Here is a 24,243-nt window from a genome sequence, read left to right as displayed (position 1 = left end):
CACCCATATGTGTGTGTGTGTGTAAGTAAACGAAGGCAGCAGAGCGCCGCAAGCCCCACTCTGCACTGCAAAGCAATTATCACACACATGCCAAAGCATTCAAACAGGCTCCAAAGGAATAAGAAAGACTGCAGCTTACTTGAGTAAAACGTGCAATGTGAAGCCAGTCAAGTACATGAATTCTCACCTGTGCAAATTTTTTTTTTTTATTCCGGTATTTTATTTAATCAAGTGCACTCACATTTTATGTTGAATACTTCGTCAAGCGTCTTAGCTGTAAGTGGTTTAGCTGTTCGGGAAAGTTTTGAATGACTCAATCAATACACTATGTCTACTTTGTGTCTTGATTGCATGCGGTGTAGTTTTGTGCACACATGCTGGTTATCCTTTGGTTATTTTTGTGCATAGCTTACTTTGGAGGTCCGTCCCAGTAGGTTGTGGCTTCCAGCCATGGCTCTTGTTTTTACCTCTCTTTTGTTTGCTTCATGACGCTTGTATTGTTATGTTTTTTATTTTAATTATTTTTTTAAAGCTACAGTATCAATTTGGTGAGATGTGAGAAAGAAGGATACATGCAAACATAATTATTTTTAATACAAATAAAAAAAACACAGTACATGTCCAATGTATTAAAGTCACAGCCACGATGATCTAAAACTGCTGTGTGAAATATAAAAACATAAATCCTGAAAGCAAAAAGCCCCCATCTTCTTTTTTTTTTTATCTTGACACTCGACATTCGGTGCATTAATAAGCCTTGGATGCATATGTACAATATAAATAGTTGAACATCATTTATTGGAAGGATGGAATAGAAAGTGTCGGCCACACTATTTGACAATCTTTCTTTGTACTGTGTGAAATGTACCAGTGCAGAATTAAAACATGATTTCAAAAGATAATACTGCAAATAATATGGTGAACCAACAATAAAGACTCTTGACATAAATAGCAAAAAAATAGATATAATTTTAAAACAAGCCATGCTAACAGCAATTTAACTGTCCCATAATTCAACAAAGGTTCATGATAGAAAATCATTCTTCTTCTTCTTCATCCATGGTTGACCTGGTTGTTCTAAGAGAAAATTAGAAACAATAATTCATTAAGAGGCTGCACGGCGTCTGAGTGGTTAGCACGCAGGTCTCACAGCTAGGAGACCCAAGTTCAATTCCACCCTCGGCCATTTCCGTGTGGAGTTTGCATATTTTCTCTGGGTACTCCGGTTTCCTCCCACATTCCAAAAACATGCTAGTTTTAATTTGATTAGTGACTCCAAATTGTCCATAGGTATGAATGTGAGTGTGAATGGTTGTTTGTCTATATGTGCCCTGTGATTGGCTGGCCACCAGTCCAGGGTGTACCCCGACAGCACCCCCCACGACCCTCATGAGGATAAGCGGTACAAAATGAATGAATATATAATTATTAATATTCAGAGTCAATTTTACTGAATAGTAAATATATAATCTAAGATATACTTATATAAGTTGTACACTGACTACTCCGAGTTATATCAAAGCTTCATTTCTATCGTATTTTCCTTTGAGAAGATGTAATAAAATGTGAAAGAGGGTCTATACTTTTCAGTGGTATTGTAGCAAAAGCGCTACAAACAACAGCCTATGCTAGGATCTCAAAATGATTGTCAACTAAAACGTCAAAACTGTTCACTCGAGGGAGCGGTGACAATTTCACACGACAAAAGGCAAGAAAAACAGAAAAAAAAAAAAAAAAAAAAAAGGACATTGAAAATGACAATCTTGCTTTTGACAAACTATTGGAAAGTACTACAGAACAAGTTTAATGAAGCCGTTTTAAAGTTCCAAATAAAAGTCTTCAAAATAGTTATGAAAGAACAGAATAATGCAATGGTATTTGTTTATTTATCGACAAAAGGCTAGAGAAGAAAGAGAAATTGATCTTCCTGGGAATACAGGTTGGAACTGTGGGGAAATCACAAAAGAGGCATTTAAAAAAAGGAGACAGATGGAGTGAGCAACAAAAGGACTCTGGTTTAACATGGAGTGCACTGATAATGCACTGGCGACTTGGAGGCAACAAAAGCCAGCAAAAAAAAAAAAACCCCGCTGTTGTCCTCTCTTATCTCAGCTGGGGACCTTGTGTTCCACAAAGCCTTTTCCAGTGCATCAAAGTGGGAATGGCAAATTCAGACCGGAATATTGGTGTTAAGTGCAAGTGAAAGGCTTTCAAAAAGAACACAGCGTTGCCAAGCGTACTGTATGATGAATTCTTATCAGGGAGGATGTCGGAGGAGGTCAGAGCCGACTGCTATTGGAGAACTCTGAAAGATCAAGGTCCCCCCCCCACCACCACTACCACCAATGATGGGTACAAAAATGCCTCCCTCTGGAGGCTATTTGGAGTACCTCCCGTCAATGTCTCTGCACTCCTGAACACTTTTTTGTGTAGGCTGAAAAGTGTGAGGTGGCTGAAGGCCACAAGCTTCATAAAAGAAGCTCTAGATGTGGCTGTTTGATAGCGCACGGCGGCAGGGCAACAATAGGCTGGACAGGAAAGGTGGGCGAGAGGATGAAAAGTGATAATGGTGGACAGAAAATGGTGTGCTGATAAAGAGAAACTGTTGATGAAATGGAGTGGGGGTTCTGTATGTTACAAAAATGAGCTATGGTGGATGTAACAGTGGATATAGTGAAACTTACTTTTACACGTTAGCATTTAGTTAATAGTATTCCTGGCCTGTTTGACTGCCCCCCCCCATCAATCATATGTTGCGTGGTCATCCTGGAAGTGGGACGCCCCCTTCTCAAGGTTTCCCCAAATGGGTTTTGAGGTTTTCTTTGCCCGGATGGGGGTTCAGATCAGGGGATGTAGTCTATTGTTCATGAAACAGCCTAATGTGAAATGCCGTTGACAGATTAAAATATTTTTCTTTTGCCAGTAGGGAATCAGGAAGTCCAACCACTTGTGCCCTATGCGTCGTTAGGAATTGTAAACAAATGTAGCTTTCCCTTCCACCCAAAGAAACACTTCCTGTGAGCCATTGCTAACATCGCAAACACATGGATTGAGTAAGGAACTCAAACGATGCACAACGATGAGCGAATTCAAGAAACAATACAAGCAGTTGATGTTTGCTAAATACAAGGATGAAGAGTCTTGAACCAGTCATGATGAAAAAAAAAAAACAAAAAAACAAACAAAAAAACCCTTAAAATGCATTATGGAAAGCAAGAAGTGAACAAATGTAACAGTTACTGATTGTAAAAGTACCAGATGGAGGGGTAGGATTTAATAAGCTTTGCTTCTTCCTACTCCTTTTGGACATGTGGAACTGTGAACTTATTATGTGATGCATTCAATTGTAATCTGATGCATGTTCAAATGAAATAAAACCATTACCATTGCCAGAGCCTGTCTATGTGTGACATCACACATATACGGTTGAACAACGCCCTCTGAAATCGATTGTTTTGAGTCATCCCAAGCTTCTTTCAGGTCTTGCTTCCAAATGTGCAAACCTCATTATCTGAAACTTTGGCATTGTTTAACACAAGAATAGAACATTCTAACTACACTTATAGGAAAGAAAGTGGAAAAACTATAACAGGTCCCAGTGTGATTCATGTGGATGACAATACCGACTACATTTTTCAAGGTTGTTCCGCTTAAATATTGGAGTTGTTTCTTGGTCTTAACTATTTCATTATTTCATACTTGTTTTGACATGTCACCTCCACATGTATTGCTCTTTAGGTGTCTGTTTTTTCCCATCTATTTCTCATTACAGTCCATTCTGTGACTCCATTTCATTCACTGTCAAGACTTCTTTCGTTTTGATTGCCTTATTATCGACAAGCACAGTAACCTGCTGATGTGATCTTAGTCACAGCATGGCTTTCTGAATATAAAAGAAAATCAAAACATTTTGATGAAGTTTCCCACTGCTGTCATTTTGATGAAAGTCAGTGTGCATATATATAAAAACATACTGCAGTAGCAATGGCAGTTTGCTTGGATCAGCACTTGGGTGAACTATTTTTCAGTATCCTCTGGTGTGCTCACAGCAAACAATCATAATATCCACCAAAAGAAAGTAAAGCTTTAGTTATTATGTTCTGTAAAAATGTTGTACACTCCATCAGCATCACATGTTAACTTACTATTTGATCAACATGTAGCAAATGCAAGTTGTAATTGGGCGAAAAGGCAAAAACCTAAGGAGGCTGCAGGCTCTTCTGTTTTTGAAGGTGCCAACCACTTAGGAGCCATACACTTGATTGTTTAAACAACTAATAGCAATACAATAATACTGTAGACTGGTAATGGTAATGGTTTTATTTCATTTGAATGCATCACATAATCAGTTCACAGTTCCACATGTCCAAAAGGAGTAGGAAGAAACAAAGCTTATTAAATCCTACCCCTCCATCTGGTACTTTTACAATCAGTAACTGTTACATTTGTTCACTTCCTGCTTTCCTAATACAATTTCAGTTTTTTTTTTTATAATTTTTTAATTACATTTTTTTATTTATTTTTTGTCACGTACCGAAGCAGCTAATTTAAAAAAAAATGTTTTTTGTTTTTATTATTTTTTTATTTTATTTTTGTCACGTGTCTAAGTACGAGGTGATATAAGGTGATATGACCATACAATGACACATTATGTCATTGTATGGTCATATCACCTTGTACTTTGGTATGGGACAAAAAATAAAAACAAATAAAAATTAATAAAGTTAAAAAAAAAATTTATTATATTAGGAAAGCAGGAAGTGAACAAATGTAACAGTTATTGATAAAAGTACCAGATGGTGGGGTAGGATTTAATAACTTAAGTTATAGTTTAAGTTATTATTATTTATTTATTTATTTTTGTCACGTACCAAAGTACGCGGTGATATGACCATACAATCACATAATGGGTACCATAGTAACCGTCAATATAGTGATATGTATAGCACATGACTGGTTCAAGACTCTTCATTCTTGATTGTGTATGATATATTGACTGTTGGTCAACACGATTGACATGTTGGTGACCCTTACTCTAAAGCGAGCTATTGTAGTCAACTGTGTTTAATAAGTCAACATTCAAAAGGTCAAACCTACACTGTACTGGAAAATGAAAGCGATTAAACTAACTGTATTTTATCCAGCACTGTCACTGTATGGTGGAAAGCTTAGTGCTGCTTAACAGTACAGAATGACTGCATGAGCACAGCATGAGGCAAAGCCAGGCTGCTGTATGTATATGTATATGTATGAGATACTACTGTGCAAACTTTGAAACAGTAAGTTTCCACTCATCCATTCTCTTTACATATTCTCCCAACTCTTGATGAACTTTTGGGACTGCGTGCAGTGAAGCGTGTACATGCCTGCTTCTGAATAATACAACACAAGCTTCGAAATGAGTAATGCGGGGGGGGGGGGGGAAAGCGAAAAGGAAACTGTACAAACTGTCGATAGAACTTTGAGTATAGGCTTATGTGGCTTATTCATGCTGTGTGGGTTTTTAAAAAATAAATAAAATATAAAAAGGTATCCCAGCTGTCTTTGGGCGAGAGGCGGGGTGCACCCTGGACTGGTCGTCAGCCAATCGAAAGCCACATATACACAAACAACCATTCACACTCACATTCACAATTTGGAGTGGCCGATTACCGTAACATGCATGTTTTTGTAATGTGGGAGGAAACCGGAGTACCCGGAGGAAATAGAGGAATACCAACGTGTTAACCGTATCAGGCTGAGCAGCTGAATGTCTAACTTCCTTGTACATTTTCTTGCCGTGCTAAATAATTCAATTGAATTGAAACTTGAAAAATCCTCGCTGAACATCATGAGTCCATCGTTTTCAGCAAGTTCTTAAAGCCATGTTTTCCAAACGACAATAGGGATCATATATTTAGCAATGTGATAAGGTTGATTTTCCTTTCAGCATTGTTTTACTTTTTTTTTTTTTAATCTAACATAGTACTTACCCTCTTTGCAGCATTGATGCACCGCATGTATTCTTTGGCCAGTTCTGAGCACCTTAAAGTCTGTTGGCCATTCTCTTTGTAACACGCCAGGATCTGAGCTTGCAGGCCAGAACACACGGGGTCAGTGCTGCGAGACCTCCAAACAAAGAGACAAACTATGACAAAAACTATACAGCAAAGCACTCTGGGAAACAAGAAGTACTCCCAGCAACGCTGCATGGTATAAAATAATTCAATAAAACCCCTACACACACAGTTATGCAGTGTATTGTTAAACTACAGTGGCGGTGTAAAATAACTGTAAGACTTGCATGAGTTTAGAGTGAGTTGGTAGCCATCCTTTTACGTCCTGAGAGTGGTTATATCATTCAATCATTTTCTACCGCTTATCCTCACGAGGGTCGCGGGGGTTCTGGAACCTATCCCAGCTGTCTTCGGGCGAGAGGCGGGGTACACCTACACAGGGCACGTATAGACAAACAACCATTCACACTCACATTCATACCTATGGACAATTTGGAGTCGCCAATTAACCTAGCATGTTTTTGGAATGTGGGAGGAAACCGGAGTACCTGGAGAAAACCCACGCATGCACGGGGAGAACATGCAAACTCCACACAGAGATGGCCGAGGATGGAATTGAACCCTGGTCTCCGAGCTGTGAGGTCTACGCACTAACCACTCAACCGCCGTGCAGCATTTGGTTATATCATATAGTATGCAAGTTAGATTAGTGAATTTACTCCTATCCAAACCTTTGGGTAGTACTGACGATTGTTCCCATTTACAGTATGAATTTATCTCTAACCAATTTCAAGCTAAATACAACAGTTTAAAATAATAATATAATAGTATATATAATAGTAATAGTAATATATATATAGTAATAATAATAATAATAATAATAATATGTGACAGTGATATCAGGGCGGTCTAGTGGTTAGCACACAGACCTCACAGCTAGGAGACCAGGGTTCAATTCCACCCTCCTCCCACATTCCAAAAACATGCTAGGTTAATTGGCGACTCCAAATTGTCCATAGGTATGAATGTGAGTGTGAATGGTTGTTTGTCTATATGTGCCCTGTGATTGGCTGGCGACCAGTCCAGGGTGTACCCCGCCTCACGCCCGAAGACAGCTGGGATAGGCTCCAGCACCCCCGCGACCCTCGTCAGGAAAAAGCGGTAGAAAATGAATGAATGAATGAACAGTAATATCAAAACTGAATATTTTCTCAACAACTCTGCCACCTAAAGGGTTAACATGCAAAGCAATTAGACAGTTGTACATTACAGACACCAATTGGTAAGAGTCATGGATATTATGAATGTCAAGGTTTGTAACATAGTTTTATTTTTCCATTGTAAATATATAGCCGTTATATTGTACAGCCAGTTAAAATGTTGCTAAACCAGCATCGCTGCACTGGAAGAAATGACAAGAAAAACATGAGCGAGTGTGCCTGGGGTTGTATAAATTGAGGTCAACCAAGATGAAAAGAAAAATACCGACCGTTTACGCCCACTGCAAGCCAATTGCACAGCTGACAGCGTGGACGGGTACAGTATGTGCTTAACTGCAAATCACGCAATTAGCGCTCAATCACATTCAACTGAGAAGAAAGGATCGTTTTGGATGAAATACAGCAGAAAAAGTGTATTTTAAGAGATTAAATTAGCCACACTCAATTAGCGACTTGGTTTGTGTTATAATTGGTTTCAGCCTGTCTATCTGTGTGATTGTTAACTATGACAGGCTTTGCTTGCCCGGGTGTACGCCTCTAATGAAGACTGACTGACTGAAGCTGATTGAAGTTATGGACACCCACAGTAGTTACACGACCTTTTTCGTTTTAATGCGATAAATGGATAATCCAAGTTACATTGATGCGTGCATACTGTACAAAATATCATGAAAGACTATTATTAGTGGCATGCGCACACAAAAATAACTCCAAATTTAATTGGGGAAACTAATCAAAAGGCTTTCATATCCAAAGGATGTTTGAACTGAACATTTTAATTACAGCACATCCACACATATACGTGTGTTATCATCAGCAACACAACTGTGGATGCAACCGCTGAGTTTATCTGATCGGAAAGTGATATCGCTTAAAGAGGAAAACGAAATGACAGACGGAAGTAAGATAAAAGATGAAGAAAACAAAAGAAGCCTCACTGGGTTTTTTTTTTCACATTTTTAAAGATGACCAGATTTATCTAGCAAAAAGGGTTTTTTGTTCTCTCTTTAATCTATTTGAGTTCTATTTTCTTCATTTTTCATCACATTTACAACAAAAGGGAAGGAACCAAAGCGTCATCTCTTACAAGGGTTGAAGCTGCCAAAAGATAAGAGGCCATCGTTTAATTTGAAATAAATGACCTTCATCAGGGAAGCCAAAAGCCTCCCGACAGCTGCAGGGGCTTATTAATAGTGGCGCCTGAAGATAAAAATTGGTTAGTCCATGCAGACGCTAAAGTTTTGACTGTTCTGAACCAAAATATTACATAGAACAGGGGTCGGCAACCCGCGGCTTCCGAGCCACATGTGGTCTTCGGCCTCTTTGCTCTGGCTCCCTTTGCCGAGCTTGGTGATTTATTTTATTTTTTTATGTCTAAGTGGAAAAAATATGCATTCTGATTGCTGATTGTATGAGCGAGGCGGGGCAGTGTGTGTGCAGTGAAACACAAAAAAAACGAACTTGCATAAAACATGATCTCTTCTATTGTGCAGTTGCCTATCTCGCAAAAAAAACAACAAAAAACTAAAAGACGAATTTTGAGATCAGGCATTCAGGTTGAAAAAAACGGATAAATACATCTTTGGTAGCAAATGAGTTAAACAATTGGTGGAAAAATGACTATGTCGTAGACCAGGTGCGCACCCACGCCTCCATCCAAACAACAAAAAACTAAAAGACGAATTTTGAGATCAAGCATTCAGGTTGAAAAAAAAACGGATGAATACATCTTTGTTCGCAAATGAGTTAAACAATTGGTGGGAAAATGACTATGTCATAGACCAGGTGCGCACCCACGCCTCCATCCAAACAACAAAAAACTAAAAGACGAATTTTGAGATCAAGCATTCAGGTTGAAAAAAACGGATAAATACATCTTTGGTAGCAAATGAGTTAAACAATTGGTGGGAAAATGACTATGTCATAGATCAGGTGCGCACCCACGCCTCCATCCAAACAACAAAAAACTAAAAGACAAATTTTGAGATCAAGCATTCAGGCTGAAAAAAACGGATGAATACATCTTTGGTCGCAAATGAGTTAAACAATTGGTGGGAAAATGACTATGTCATAGACCAGGTGCGCACCCACGCCTCCATCCAAACAACAAAAAACTAAAAGACGAATTTTGAGATCAAGCATTCAGGTTGAAAAAAAAACGGATAAATACATCTTTGGTAACAAATGAGTTAAACAATTGGTGGGAAAATTACTATGTCATAGACCAGGTGCGCACTCACGCCTCCATCCAAACAACAAAAAACTAAAAGACGAATTTTGAGATCAAGCATTCAGGTTGAAAAAAACTGCTAAATACATCTTTGGTAGCAAATGAGTTAAACAATTGGTGTGAAAATGACTATGTCATAGACCAGGTGCGCACCCACGCCTCCATCCATCCCACCAGCGCAAGAGGGAGGAGAGAAGGAGTGAGACAGTTTAACATAGCCGAGTCTTAACCAATCAAATGATCAGGACCGTGCCAAGCTGAACCATCCCTGCTGCGCCGCCACGCCCATCTCGGCGCAGCCCAGGCTACCAAATCGGCTGCGCACAGTGGTGCGCTGGACAAAATTACTATTGCGTGGAATGAGCCACGCTACGCACCACCCTGTGCCTCCTTGAGGCGCACCACGAAATTAGAGCCCATGATTGACAACCTAACGTTTTGCACCTCACCCTTCACTTTGTGTCTCTTTCAGCAAGGTTAAACAACTTTGAATTAAATGAACAGAAGCAATATTCACATTAGATTACTTCAAGTAGAGCGAAGAAACAAAAATAAAAACACAGTAATAAAAGGAAAAGAAGCTTTGGCGTTTTTGTAAGAATGACATTTAAACCGCGAATGGCAGCTTGTCAGGCCATAAAAGTGGTGTTTTTTTGCAAAGTGTGTGCATTCTTTGTGTGAGTAAAAAAAAATCTGACAAAAACAATTAAGATTAAGTCGCTTAATTAAAAACCGTTTCCCATTATTTTTAATCTCAGTGACGGCGGAGGCGGACAGAACACAGACGCCTCAGACATGTCGGACAGACGAGTTTAGGTAGACAAAAAGAAAAATTAATACTAAAACAACAAATAAAAGAGCAGAAACTGAAAAAAAAATTGTGAAAGACGCAAAAAAATACATCACGGCTACAAAGGGCTTTTTCCACAGTAACATGACTGATTATTAAGTGGCTCTTATCAGCTCTAAACCGCATTTCTCTCTCTATTTAAGTGATTTTTTTTTGTATTATACTTGATTACTTTGACAATAAATGCATCATTTGTGCTACATGTCGTTTTTGTTCGAGGATTAATTGTTGGGTATATATCTACTGTGTCACAGGCAAACCATTAAAAAAATGGCTTAAGTATAAGGCATAAGGGAAGTAAAGATAAACTTAGTATAAGTGAAACATAGGCTACACATTACAGACTTTTCTCCACATAATCAATAATCAATCAATAATAATCAAAAACATTTAAATATTCCTCAATGACAGCACAACTGAACACAAAATGCTGAACTGAACACAATAATCCTTAATATATAATATATATATATAATCCTAATGTGAATATTTGCATTTGAGTAAAAAGGAGCGAGATGGGAATGTTCTATCATAAAAAAAGGATAAAGCCCATTTAACTGTTAATTATATGCTGCTTTTATAGGTTTTAGAACACGGATGTGAGGTAGAACCACTGGTGTTTATATTCAGTATGTTATTATTAGAAAATTCCTGTTGGTGTTCTGACACTAACCTTTTTACAGTAAACACAAGCTTGCTCTCAACTGTGACTGGTAATAATTAGTGAGGTTTTCCCAGGTTGTGACTCATTAAAGGTCCACTGTGGGACACGCAGTGACCATAGGGGAGTGAAGGGTATTGTTTAACTCAGTTTAATTAAAGTAGCCAATTAAAAACACATATAAGTGAGATTTGCTCAGGAGAACGTGGGCATTTAACTGGGTGAAAAATAAAGAAAGGGACAGATCCTTATCAATCACTGCTTATTATTACTGTGTGTGGTAAATGTGTGTGTGTGTGTGTCAGAGGCCCGAGGGATTAACAAGGCAAATTTGTGTGACTGCATGTGTGTGCGTATGTATGTGTGTATCTCACCTCACATGTGATTCTGTCTTGGAGGCAGCGTGGTGGAACTGCTGCTTACTCTGTTCATAAATTTCCATGTTCTGTACAAATAGACAAAAAAACATACAGTGAAACTACATTATTATCAAAATTTAACAGGTTTATGATGATGTCAAATCCACATTTTTTCTTCTCATTATTCATTCATTCATTTTCTACCGCTTTTCCTCACAAGGGTCACGGGGTGCTGGAGCTTATCCCAGCTGTCTTCAGGCGAGAGGCGGGGTACCCTGGACTGGTTGCCAGCCAATCACAGGGCACATATAGACAAACAACCATTCACACTCACATTCATACCTATGGACAATTTGGAGTCGCCAATTAACCTAGCATGTTTTTGGAATGTGGGAAGAAACTGGAGTACCCGGAGAAAACCCACGCATGCACAGGGGGGTGGAGAACATGCAAACTCCACACAGAGATGGCCGAGGGTGGAATTGAACCCTGGTCTCCTAGCTGTGAGGTCTGCGCGCTAACCACTCAACCGCCGTGCTTCGTTTCATTAAAAATAATAACTGTGTGTTACAAATGTGAATTTGTGGAACTGAATATGGTTATGAAATAATATATGAAATTGATATTGTTCTGCTTATGTAACAAACCTCAGAGTAAGGTCCCTTATTCAATAACTTTTTTTGATTTTAAAACATATGCGCCTATTCCAGCTGTATTTCCTTTGATTTGTGCTTCCTGCCAAAACGGTCTTTTTATGACACCCTTATTTTGTTGACACAATGAAACAAACGGGACAAAGAGCAGTCTTATTTTGAAGTAAAGTAACATTCTTTCCACAACATTAAATCAGTCATTATTCTCTTGCTTCCCAAACAACATTTCAAGGAAGGAGAGTGGTGTTATGAAACAAACAAACAAAAAAAACACTGCTAATCTGGAGACTCTCCTATACTGATCTCCCTGGCTTAAGCCTGCACACTCCAAGCATCCTCAACAAATATTGAATCATTAAACGTTACCGGCTGAGTGGAAAAAAAGAAGGAAGACAGCAAAAGTGGGGAGAAAATGCTTGAGAAGAAATGAGAGAAACGTCCCAACAAAATGAAGTGTGTGTTCAGATTCCAAACTCAATCAACTCATTATGAATTAAGCAGTAACAATGGTTCAAATAACCACTACAATATATCTCATAATTGACCTGTCCAGGCTCATACTGGTGGATGGAGATTCTGTTTTCATTTAGTGCTTTTAATTTGATGTTTTACCCGTCTTAGTTTTTCACAATTCTTAACATTCATTCATTCATTTTCTACCCCTTATTCTCATGAGGGTCGTGGGGGGTTCAGGAGCCTATCCTAGCTCTCTTCGAACGAGAGGCGGGGTACACCCTGGACTGGTCGCCAGCCAATCACAGGGCACATATAGACAAACAACCATTCACACTCACACAATTCTTAACAAATAAGATTAATTAGATCGCTATAACATTTGTATGGGTGGCACGGCGGTCTAGTGGTTAGCGCGCAGACCTCACAGCTCGGACACCAGGGTTCAATTCCACCCTCGGCCATCTCTGTGTGGAGTTTGCATGTTCTCCCCGTGCATGCGTGGGTTTTCTCCGGGTACTCCGGTTTTCCTCCCACATTCCAAAAACATGCTAGGTTAATTGGTGACTCCAAATTGTCCATAGGTATGAATGTGAGTGTGAATGGTTGTTTGTCTATATGTGCCCTGTGTAGGTGTACCCCGCCTCTCGCCCGAAGACAGCTGGGATAGGCTCCAGCACCCCCCCGACCCTCGTGAGGAAAAAGCGGTAGAAAATGAATGAATGAATGAACATTTGTATGTTTTACTGAGGTGTTGAAAATTTTTCCCGGTGACTAGCTAGCAAGCTAACTAATGTTATTTAGATCCATTGTCATTGACACTAGGCCCACAATCACTGTCATCCACTATGCCGGTAACTAGCAGCTCCGAGACAATATTTTAGCTAGCAGTTCAAAACAAAACAATCTGTTGACAGCTTGCATCTAAAACGTTGGGACACTCGTATGCTAAGGTATGCTAAGGTAGAAAATACCTGCAGTACAGTGACACAAATAACTTGGGTCTTGTGGATAGTGCCATCTGCCAAGGTTTTGAAGCTTAAGTTCTTTGCACATTTTTGCTCAACAATTGTTCTCGCTTCTAGCCCGCCGTGGCGTAGTGGTTAGCGGTCTGGACTTTGAAGCGGACGCCTCGGTTTCGAATCTCCACTAGTAAGCATCATCTGTATTTGTCAGGAAGGGCATCCGGAATTTAAAGGGCTCAAGCCAAAAATCAGTATGGTGGCAATTCCGTAATCAGGAAAACGCCAAAAAGAAACAAACAAATTTGTTCTTGCTTCTAGCTCTACAACAACTCGTGCCTTTGCGGTTCCTCGAACTACTGTGTCAAACAAGGGTCATTAGGAAAATGCACAAAAATACAAAATAGCTCAGTTAAAGGAAACTTCCGTTAACTTGCTATTAACAAATTAACCTTGACAGCCCTACTTAGTCCAAACTTTACAGTAATATATGCAAAGTAAACTAAAGAAAGAAAAGAAAAACTAAACACATTGAGAACATTTGGCACAGTCAAAGAGACTTAAACAACAGCATTTTGTGGCTTCGGGCGCAGCAAAGCAAACACACTAAGCCCTGCACACACACACACACACACACAGAAACACACACATTTGTACAGTTCACACACAGAGAGCACCTGATTATACAATATGCATGCAAAACGCAGACGTGCTCGCCGTTTCCCCCATCTTTGTGTCCTTCACACCCAAGCCTGCTGAGAGGTCTATCAACAAACATCCAAGGCCAGACACCAAACACAGCTTGTGTTGCCCATATGCCAGCCTGCCAGGATTCTAGGGTCTCTGTAAACCAAAACCTGTTGCTAATGAGTTTCTCGCAAACAGTCGGGCATCTGACACCGGGACTGTGTACCGAAGCTATTCTTCTCTTTGGGGTTGGTTGCACAAAAGTTGGATTTCACATACCTGTATTTCCTATTGAATGGTCTGGAGAAAGCTAGTGGGGTTAGCTTTGTTTAGCATGCTGGTGTAGTTGCATGCGTGAATCGGAAAAAAAATACTTGCTAAAATCTCTGACATTGGCAGAAACATCAGTAGCTGACTCTTTTCTTATACGGATGTTGTTGTTTTTTTTATATGTACTGGATCTTTAGTGTAGTCATGCATGTTTGTGTTTGTACCTTCTTCTCCAGTAGCGCCACCTGCTCCTTGTAGAATGCATCCAGTGCTTTCAGCTGTAACTCCTTCTTCTGTAGTTCCTGAACCTGCAAGAAATACACACCAAACACACATACACACACACAAGCAAAGGTGGATTAAACACATGGCTGCTGCATGGTGGATTGGCTAGGTCTACAGTAGCTGTAATAAGTCAGATGGAACAAAACCCCAAAGTCCCCGTCAAAAAACTTTCTTTCAGCCAACTATGAAATAAAAAGTTTGCAAATGAAAAAGTTTTTCTTAAAGACGTAACTGAATATGACGTAACTGAACTGCCAGCTAAAATTGAGAGTTACAGCTGCTATTTACAGACTGTCAATGTGATGACCGTGGATGAAGTCGAGTGCTAGCATTAGCAATTTAGCATCAAACTAGCTAAGCAGAGATTTTCAACATCTCGGTAAAACATACATACATTATAGCGATTTTATTGATCCTATTTATTACTCTTCTGTGATTGGTCCCCACTCAGCTAGTACCCTGGCATTCCCATATAAGTGTGCTCATGTCGGTTCACCGACTCACTGTGACATCACAGTGAACCGGTATTATAAAAACTCTCTGAAACATAGCATTCAGAGCCATTCCAACATTTACTGTATATGTCAGAAAAGTGGAAAAACAAACGAAAAAAACAAAGTACGACCTCTTTAATGCAGCAAATTAAATGGTTTGTTAAAAAATAATAGCCATATGCAGGAAAAGAACAGAAATGCATTACTTGAACTAACCATTTCTCATAAGTAATATCCCCTCCACATGAATGCCAACCTTTATTATTTAACTAACAGCACTACATACAGAAAAACACGCTCATGTATACTGGCAGGAAGATTCATCATAATTATTAGCGCTACTGAACACCAAATCAGATCTGGTGACTTGTTATACATGTTATATTATATTATTCACAACCTTAAACGGTAGCTTCCACAGTTGACAATAACGCACAATAAATTAGTTCATGCGTCAACTGAGTATCCAAGATGGGAGTTTACGCTTGGCAGGGTTTGAGTCACAAGGGAGCAAGTTTAAATAAAAGCAAATACACTTCCTTTCCCTATCTAGAGTATACGCCACTGCGCTAGTGCAGATTTAATTTTCAGCCAAGAGAGAGAAAGGAGAGCGACTCATACGACTACCGTGTTGTCCCTTCAGGGGTCTTCTGACTCTTTGGTAGATAACAGGCATCAGGCAAGACTGGACACATACAGGCCAAGAAAAGGTCCTTTCTCTTAACCGTTTGTATTGTTTTTTTTGTTTGTTTGTTTTTGCCAGTGTGAGAAAATGACTTCACTGTTCAATCCATGTGTCTTTTGATATGTCAAAGCCAAAAAAAAAAATAGAATGAAATTAAAAACTGCACAACAAATGACTACAAAAACTAAATAGCTATTTTTGTAAAAATCAGATAATTTGAATAACCATACATGCAGCTCAGTCCAGTGGGCACAGTGTGTATACTGTGTCGCCATCTGATAACGGCACAATCGTCTCCTCTCATTATTTCCACTGCTGAGTTTATTTAACACACAGCTTGCAGCAACGCAATAAATTAGCAGTCAATATTAATTGGCCTGGTAATTACAGCCAGAGATGAAGAACAACAATTTGGGCCACATTTAATTTTTATTCTTTTACAGCTCCTCCAGTTTGTCATTTTGTGATTTTTTTCTCCTTCAGCACATAGTACATTTGAAATAAGGTTATGCATATATTTTGAGTCTTTATTTGGTTTAAATGTTTTCATTTAACATAATAATGATACAGAATTACATGTGTATTTTTCAAAAATAAAAAAACATTTTTGTTTCTTTACTTTATTTGCCTTTTATTTAACCTACAAGTGTGTCAGATCATTTTGCCTGAGCCTGTATATCTTCCAGAATCTGCACCTATTCAGCTGTATTTCCACGCATTTCATGCTGTTTTAATGTATTCCTCGCATTAGTATGCCATATATTATGATTGCATGAATGAAGAAATTGTCTCAAAATAATGTTGACAATAATATTGTTTATTGACAATAATGTGTGGGACAATTATCGTCCAGCAAAATCATTACACTGTAATTGTCATGTGGCATAAAGAACATATGCATTAAGTAATTACTTGATTGGACAGGTTTGTGATTACTTACTTGTCTTAATTCAAATATCATTCATTCGTTTTCTACCACTTATCCTCACAAGGGTCGCGGGGGTGCTGGTGCCTATCCCAGCTGTCTTCAGGCGAGAGAGGCGGGGTACACCCTGGACTGGTGGCCAGCCAATCACAGGGCACATATAGACAAACAACCATTCACACTCACATTCATACCTATGGACAATTTGGAGTCGTCAATTAACCTAGCATGTTTTTGGAATGTGGGAGGAAACCGGAGTACCCGGAAAAAACCCACGCATGCACGGGGAGAACATGCAAGCTCCACACAGAGATGGCCGAGGGTGGGATTGAACTCGGGTCTTCTCGCTGTGAGGTCTGCGTGCTAACCACTTCACCACCGTGCAGCCATGTTATGTATCTATTGCACTTTTTTTTTATTTTGACAATCAGCCACAATCCTTATGTGAAACACACTTATTTCTTCCCCTTTTATGTGCGTTCTAAGGTTTTGTACTTATTTTAGTTAGCACCTTGAGTGAGATGGTTGTTTGTATTGCCACATAATAAATGATGCTGAAGTCAATAAAAAATAGTTTCTCACTACTTCCAGTGTGATTCAAACTTTTGCCACAATTGCGTGGAAAGTCTTGTTGCAAGCTACTTCATTTTTTTTTCTAAATAATAATTTAGACTGCCAGATGGAAGTGAACTGAACTGCAAGCAACAAAAAAAAATCGGAATTAATTCAACATTTTTACTAACGCAGTTTGTGAATGCATCTGCCTGTGTAAGTTACACGGAATGCGGTGCAGCATGTTCCATTACAAGCAAACACATACACGGACCCGGTGAACCTAATACCATATCACCTCTTGCAGATTACAATTATTGATACACATGCTGGCTTATCAGCACTTCAGCCTCATCCTCTCCTCAGCTCCTTTGTTCATTCTTTTTTTTCCCCCTTCGCTAGAGCCTCTGTGATGTAGCAATACCGGTTTTTCTGATTTGCTCTCCTGTTTACTTCTATTTTTCTGATTACAACTGCTTTTTTCACTCCTGATTGTAAGCACTGTGTATAAATGGAATAAAATAAAAGCTAAGGTACTACGTTATACATAAAGAAAACAAGTACTTGTCAGTATATTCATTCAGCGATAACCCTTACCTGAAAGATGCAACAGCAATTAAAACCAAAAACTAAAAAAAAACGTAAATGCACATTTTAACTTGTTTTTCACTCATTTAAATGGCTTAATATCACAGAGGCACCATATGTCTGGCTAAATAAGCAAGTCAGAGGAGTACATGATAAAACATGGAGCAATTCAGCAGCTAATATGTAGTTCTGTAATGAAGCTTGTCCCCATCTGCCTCCGCTCGTGAGTGTGTGGATTCACAGCTGTTTCTTTCACACCCATTACCAAAGTCTGAATGGGCTCCCTGAGTATGTCGGAGAGGGGATGCGACACCGCTGCCGGATCTCCAGCTGACGACGTGTCATTAAGTGTAAACAAGGCAGGTAGGTGAGCCCAATCAAAGGAGACATCTGGCTCAATTTACCAGTGATGCTTAAACTAACAAATTGATGGACACGATAGGAAATTCAACTGCTGTATTTCTTTAAGCCCGCCGCTCTAATAGACGCAAAACTCCAATTAGATGCTGGCTGGGGCCGTCCGCTTGAAGCTAAATCCTCTTGATCACTTTTGACTCTACTTTCAAGGGGTGTCATGATACACTCAGCAAGACAAAACAGCAATGGACATCCAGACACCCAACATAAGGAGATCCACACATATCCATGTACAACTTGCTGGAGTCTATCCCAGCTGTCTTCGGGCAAGAGGCAGGGTACACCCTGGACTGGTCGCCAGCCAATCACAGGTCACATATAGACAAACAACCATTCACACTCACATTCATACCTATGGACAATTTGGAGTCGCCAATTAACCTAGCATGTTTTGGAATGGGGGAGGAAACCGCATGCACAGGGAGAACATGCAAACTCTACACAAAGATGGCCAAGGGTGGAATTGAACTCAGGTCTCCTAGCTGTGAGGCCTGCGCACTAACCACTTGTCTGCCGTGCAGCCCTTGTAAAAATATAAGTATTACTGTTTTGTTTTTTCAGAAAAACACTGCAATTTTACAAGAACCACCCTCGTGAGCGGTTGAGAGAGAAGGAAGGAAGGAAGGAAGGAAGCAAGGAAGCAAGCAAGGAGGCAAACAAGGAAGGAAGGAAGAAAGGAAGGAAGCAAAGAAGGAAGCAAACAAGGAAGGAAGGAAGGAAGGAAAGAAGGAAGGAAAGAAGGAAGGAAAGAAGGAAGGAAAGAAGGAAGGAAGAAAGGAAGGAAAGAAAGAAGGAAGGAAAGAAGGAAGGAAGCAAGGAAGAAAGCAAGGAAGGAAGCAAGGAAGCTAGAAAGGAAGGAAGCGAGGAAGGAAGGAAGCGAGGAAGGAAGGAAACAAGGAAACAAGGAAGCAAGGAAGGAAGGAAGCAAGGAAGCAAGCAAGCAAGCAAGGAAGGAAGGAAGTAAGGAAGGAAGCAAGCAAGGAAGGAAGCAAGCAAGGAAGCAAGCAAGGAAGGAAGCAAGCAAGCAAGGAAGGAAGGAAGCAAGCAAGCAAGCAAGCAAGCAAGCAAGCAAGCAAGAAAGGAAGAAAGGAAGGAAGGAAGAAAGGAAGAAAGGAAGAAAGGAAGAAAGGAAGAAAGGAAGAAAGGAAGGAAGGAAGGAAGGAAGGAATCAATGAATGAATGAATCAATGAATCAATGAATCAATCAATGAATCAATGAATCAATGGAAGGCATGGAAATCACCAGGTCTGGAGGAGACCTACTCGTCCATCACTTTCACCTTCACTGGCAAGGCACTTGCCATCTTAGAGGTGTGTTGAGACTCTGCTTCACAGTGTCACAATACATGTTGGAATTCCTGCTTTACTCAATGAACTGCAGCTCCCCAGTGCCTGCAACAATCAGGCAGCACCAGACCATGACTCTACCACCACGATGGTTGACAGAATTATCTTGCTTCTCACTTGCGTTGCCGGCCATCAAGACAACAACTGCTGTGTTGAGCTATCGATACCACTGTACACGCGTTGCACACACACACAACTCTAAAGTACTGTGTATTCTACTTCCATTTCTAAATGATTGTTCTTTTGGTATAAATAATGAAAGAATTACACGGATTGCTAAAATGTGAAGGGTGTAATCACTATTCAGTAAGTTAACAAATTGAGGTAAGCTGTCGGGAAGGAAACTTCTTTACCTGATTGAGCATTCAGAAGCTGTTCTCTAATGCCATAATAGGAAAATAATCTACTAGGACTTGAGTGAGTGAGAGCAAAGTGTATGTGCATATATGTATTCATCACAGAGGGGAGAGTAATTACAAGGCGCCTTTGGCATCCGCACACCCAGTCCTATTGGACCAGGTGTTGTGTTCACTACGTCCCTCCAGTGACTTTCTATTAGCAGCGGGAGTGTGCTGGAGTGAAGATAAAGCAGCCACTACAGCGCTGCCTTATCACGCAAAAGGGAGAGAGAGTGAGGGCGGGGAGGGAAGAGAGAAAAAGGTGCAAGAGGAGAAAGAGGAGTCACATGAAACAGGCCACGGCTGGTGTGTAAAACAAGCTCTCCTCTCTCCTTCCACCAAATCACCCCTCCACTCCACTCCTATCTCCAACTCCAGGAAACTCTCGGGGTGCAATTTACCGCTTGCACTGCGCTGATAATTCAGTCTCCAGGGGCAGAAGGGACAGGGTGATTGGTCTGGACGGAACAAGTAAGACAGAGGCAGAGATACAGTAAAAGGGTAGACTGGGAGAGAACAATGGCTGAATATGAGGAAACAAGGGAAGGAGAAAATGGTCAGGAGGGTTGGAGATAGATAGAAGAAGAAGAGCAGAAGGGTGGGAATGATTAAAAGAGAGCGAGCAATGAGGCAGGAAGACTACTTCCATGGTATTACAAATGTACTTCAGAGGCTCAATGTGGGAACTGTATAAAAAAACTCATTGTATGAGTTATTGTAATAAAAGAATAACTAAATAAAAATAACATTATTAATTGAGAACATACAACTTGCAACATGTTGTTACAGGTTTTCTTGCTGAATTCAATCTGAATCAAATTAATTAAATCAATCATCAATTCACAGCTAGGTAATACTGGCAAACAAACACCAAAATTCAGGTTAGTTTTTTTCCCAATTTATTTATTGGAAAAATTACTACTATTTTTTTCCTATTGTTATTCACCCAAAAGTGACAATAGTAAACTAAAATGGATACTTTCCATTTAAATAATTAACAGGTCCCCTTATGATCATTTTTCGCCCCTTTGTATTGAGTTGTGGACTCCTATAGAGCAGCTACACACAATAACCAGCACAGTAACTTTCTAGCTCTTCCAGAATCTGCACCTATTCAGCTGTATTTCTTTGGATTTCGTGCTTCCTGTTTAAATGTATTCCAACCACGGCACACCTACAGGCACGCCCACTCCGCTGTGGTTGGTCTGAATCCCAAATACATAGAAGGACTTCCAGTTTGTGCGGCTAACTTTATAGGAGTTGATAAACGGTAAAGGAGATGATAAAAAAATGGTGGTTTATCTTTTCGAAATGTCGGCTTTTAACATACGGCTATATGTGTTGGATCCTGAATCCGATCTGGAAGTAGAGACTGGGCAAGAAAAGAGGTTCAAGACGTCTTTCAATGGTCAGAAAAATGGAAAAAGCATAATAGGTCCCCTGTATCTGTCAATGTAATCATTAAATATAATTCATTTTTTAAAAATGCCTTTATTTTGTAAACTTAAATTGTGACATTTAAACAATTATATTTAAAAAAATATTTTTATTTCATGATCAATGATACGTTATTTATGTATTTTTGTTATTTTTCAATGCAATTTTTATTGATTGATTGCCAATTTATTTCAGAATGCTGGAGCTCACTGAAAAGCAATGAATGCATCTTCACTGTCACGCCTCAAAGAGGTGGTGGATGGAAGCTCTGATTGGTTCCTCTGTGGCTCGTCATCATGGAAACGGTCTAGCACGTTACTTTTATGGTTACATAGTGACATCTGGTGGTTCTTATGCTGCCTAACAAGGCATCAATTCACTAAGGCTTGATTAGTGGAGTCTGGGGCCACAGCGATTGTGTGTATGTGTGTGCGTGTGTGTGTGTGTGTGTGTGTATGTACCAACTGTTTGGCCTTCTCAGCTTCCTGGCGTGTTTGTTTTCTCTCCCTGCTCATTGCTTTAATCACCTCCTCCTTCCCTGTCTCCATCTCCCTCAGTATACTCTGTTGGAGCTCAGACCTGGAAAACACACACACACACATATCATAATGCTTCCTCATACTTGTCCACCTATGATATGAAGTATGCTTTCCCAATGCCTTCCAGTTGCAATTAAAATGCTCTCAACATTGGCTTCCATTAGCTTCCTGAGCTTTCAACATTCCTCAAGAGGGCAGCCTAGACCATATCTGTAGTAGAACAGCATCATATTCAAATCAAACCTTAAAGGGGAACTGCACTTTTTTGGGAATTTTGCCTATCATTCACAATCCTTATGTGAAACATGAACACATTTATTTCCCTTTTCTGTGCATTATAACACGAGAAAAGGAGTTAATATGAGCTTGCTAACAATACATGTCATTAGGACACAACTATTTCGACTATGAAGATCTCCAAAAAAAAACATTGCATCGTTTTTATATACATGCTATGATCATGCATTAACACGTACACTGATGATAACATGTAATAGTTGCAGTATTGACGTGCAATGACAACCAAAAAGTGCAGTTCTCCTTTAAGGGCAGGAGCAACAAATTAATAATTGATAATTGATACTCACTTCCTCTGCGCTTCTTTGACTTTTGCAGTTTTGCTAGTTTTGGACTGGGTCTGCTGCTGTGAGTTCTGTTGGGATCGGGTGCTGGAGCCGGCACTGAAAGAGGTACCTGAAGAAAAGAAAGAAAGTCATCCATCTCAATAAATGTAAAAACATTTTTTTCACTTTTAATCAGTGAGATTTAAGAATACCTGTGTCTTTTTGGGAACTTGTGGATGGTGGCACACGTGGCGGAGGCATGTTGGCCACTCCCCTCATCCGCTGGAGGACATCTTCTGAAAGCTAAAGACAATAATAGGAATAATAAGACTTGATAAACAGAAAAAACATATCACAAACAGAATGTAACATTTGAATGTGATATGAAAGGATAAATTGGTGTGTGTCTGCAGCAGTAACAATCAGTGACAACTTCAGTACTTCCTGTATTTACGTCTTCACAATAAAAGCCATCGTATGCACATAGGAAGCAGAAAGTTGTGTATATTTTTTGTAGTTTGTTGTAAAAAGCACCGTTTTCAGAAGTCCTGTGCCCTACCAGGCTTCGTTGGAAATATGGCAACTTATTTTGACACTATATCGGGATAACAAAAGTATTCATTTATATGGTAGAAGCATTAGCACTGTCGTAACTATAAACGCTTATCATTAGTGCAGCATTTGCCTTACAGTTGAAGACGTATCATTAAAAGGTGTGTTTTTGATTATAATACGAAGGGCAAAGTGAACAAAAAATACGCCGAATGTAAGAAAAAAGTCACATGCACTTACGACATAGGACGGTAATCCTACATTATTATCCAAATAAAAATAATCAAGACAGTACTTCCAAATGCTGCCTTTTCTAAGCCAAGTCCGGTCTCGACAAGCGATGGAGCTTGTCCATAAACCTGACAACCATTTGACTATTTCACATACTACCTTCATGGTTATTATAACAGTCGTTTCACCTGATATTTCTTTAGGTTTAGGCAAGCTCAAAATAGTCACTAGAACAGCATGCTACGTGCTAACAGATGCGGTTGCAGGTATAAAGTTAGCTTATCCACAAATGCTAGCAAGCTAAATTAGCATTACCTTGACTCCACGAAGAATCCTTACTCTCTCCTCGTCGTCCACACCAAAAGATACTTTTCTGGTCGTACTTTCCCCTGAACCCATGGTGAATAAAAAGCTTGACAAGAAATTAGTTATTTATTCCGTAAAGGAAAACCTGTAGTTCCTTTACTAACTTGAAATGACTGTGTCCTGCCCTGTCTTGCCTTGCCCTGCCCAATGACAGTATGGCAGCCGGAATCAGGTTGCCAGGTTGGCTGTTGTCCTCCTTCAAGAGGATATACATTTTCAAAATAAGTAAAATATAAACGTAAAGGGGGAATTAAACATATTGTTTGAAAAAGAACATTGGGTAAACATAGAAATTAATATATTTACCCTAATATTTGTTCAGTGTATATTGTTGACATTTAAATATAAGGTCGTGTTTTACTCCTACATGGCAACAATCCCGTCATGTTCATGCACTAGGTAAATACAAATATTAATATTAAATAGAAACACTTATATAAATGAATATCATTGATTTTTTTAAACATTTACTTAACTTAAATTGTATTATGCTGTATAATATACTGCATAATGTGTTGCACAT

The 24,243-nt window shown here is 39.5% G+C and overlaps 1 protein-coding gene across 3 annotated transcripts; it reads right to left on the bottom strand.

The window, feature by feature from the left end:
• Window positions 1-575: 575 nt before the first annotated feature.
• On the bottom strand, window positions 576-23,887 carry chchd6a (coiled-coil-helix-coiled-coil-helix domain containing 6a). 3 transcript variants are annotated; one of them, XM_058084638.1, is made up of 8 exons: window positions 23,670-23,887; window positions 22,784-22,874; window positions 22,596-22,701; window positions 21,931-22,048; window positions 14,566-14,649; window positions 11,332-11,402; window positions 5,973-6,108; window positions 576-1,077 (listed from the first exon to the last, which is right to left on the bottom strand). In XM_058084638.1, exons 1-8 carry the CDS (start codon window positions 23,751-23,753, stop codon window positions 1,054-1,056), a joined length of 714 nt encoding a protein of 237 aa, XP_057940621.1. In that variant the 5' UTR covers window positions 23,754-23,887; the 3' UTR covers window positions 576-1,053. The 3 variants fall into 3 exon arrangements, with proteins under 3 accessions (XP_057940621.1, XP_057940622.1, XP_057940624.1); XM_058084639.1 differs by having other exon boundaries at window positions 5,973-6,099; XM_058084641.1 differs by lacking the exon at window positions 5,973-6,108.
• Window positions 23,888-24,243: the final 356 nt, after the last annotated feature.

This window comes from Doryrhamphus excisus, chromosome 10, assembly GCF_030265055.1.
Source record: "Doryrhamphus excisus isolate RoL2022-K1 chromosome 10, RoL_Dexc_1.0, whole genome shotgun sequence".
Classification (NCBI taxonomy): domain Eukaryota; kingdom Metazoa; phylum Chordata; class Actinopteri; order Syngnathiformes; family Syngnathidae; genus Doryrhamphus; species Doryrhamphus excisus.
Note: the sequence above shows the minus strand (reverse complement) of the source record. Positions and strands in the feature narration are given on the sequence as shown.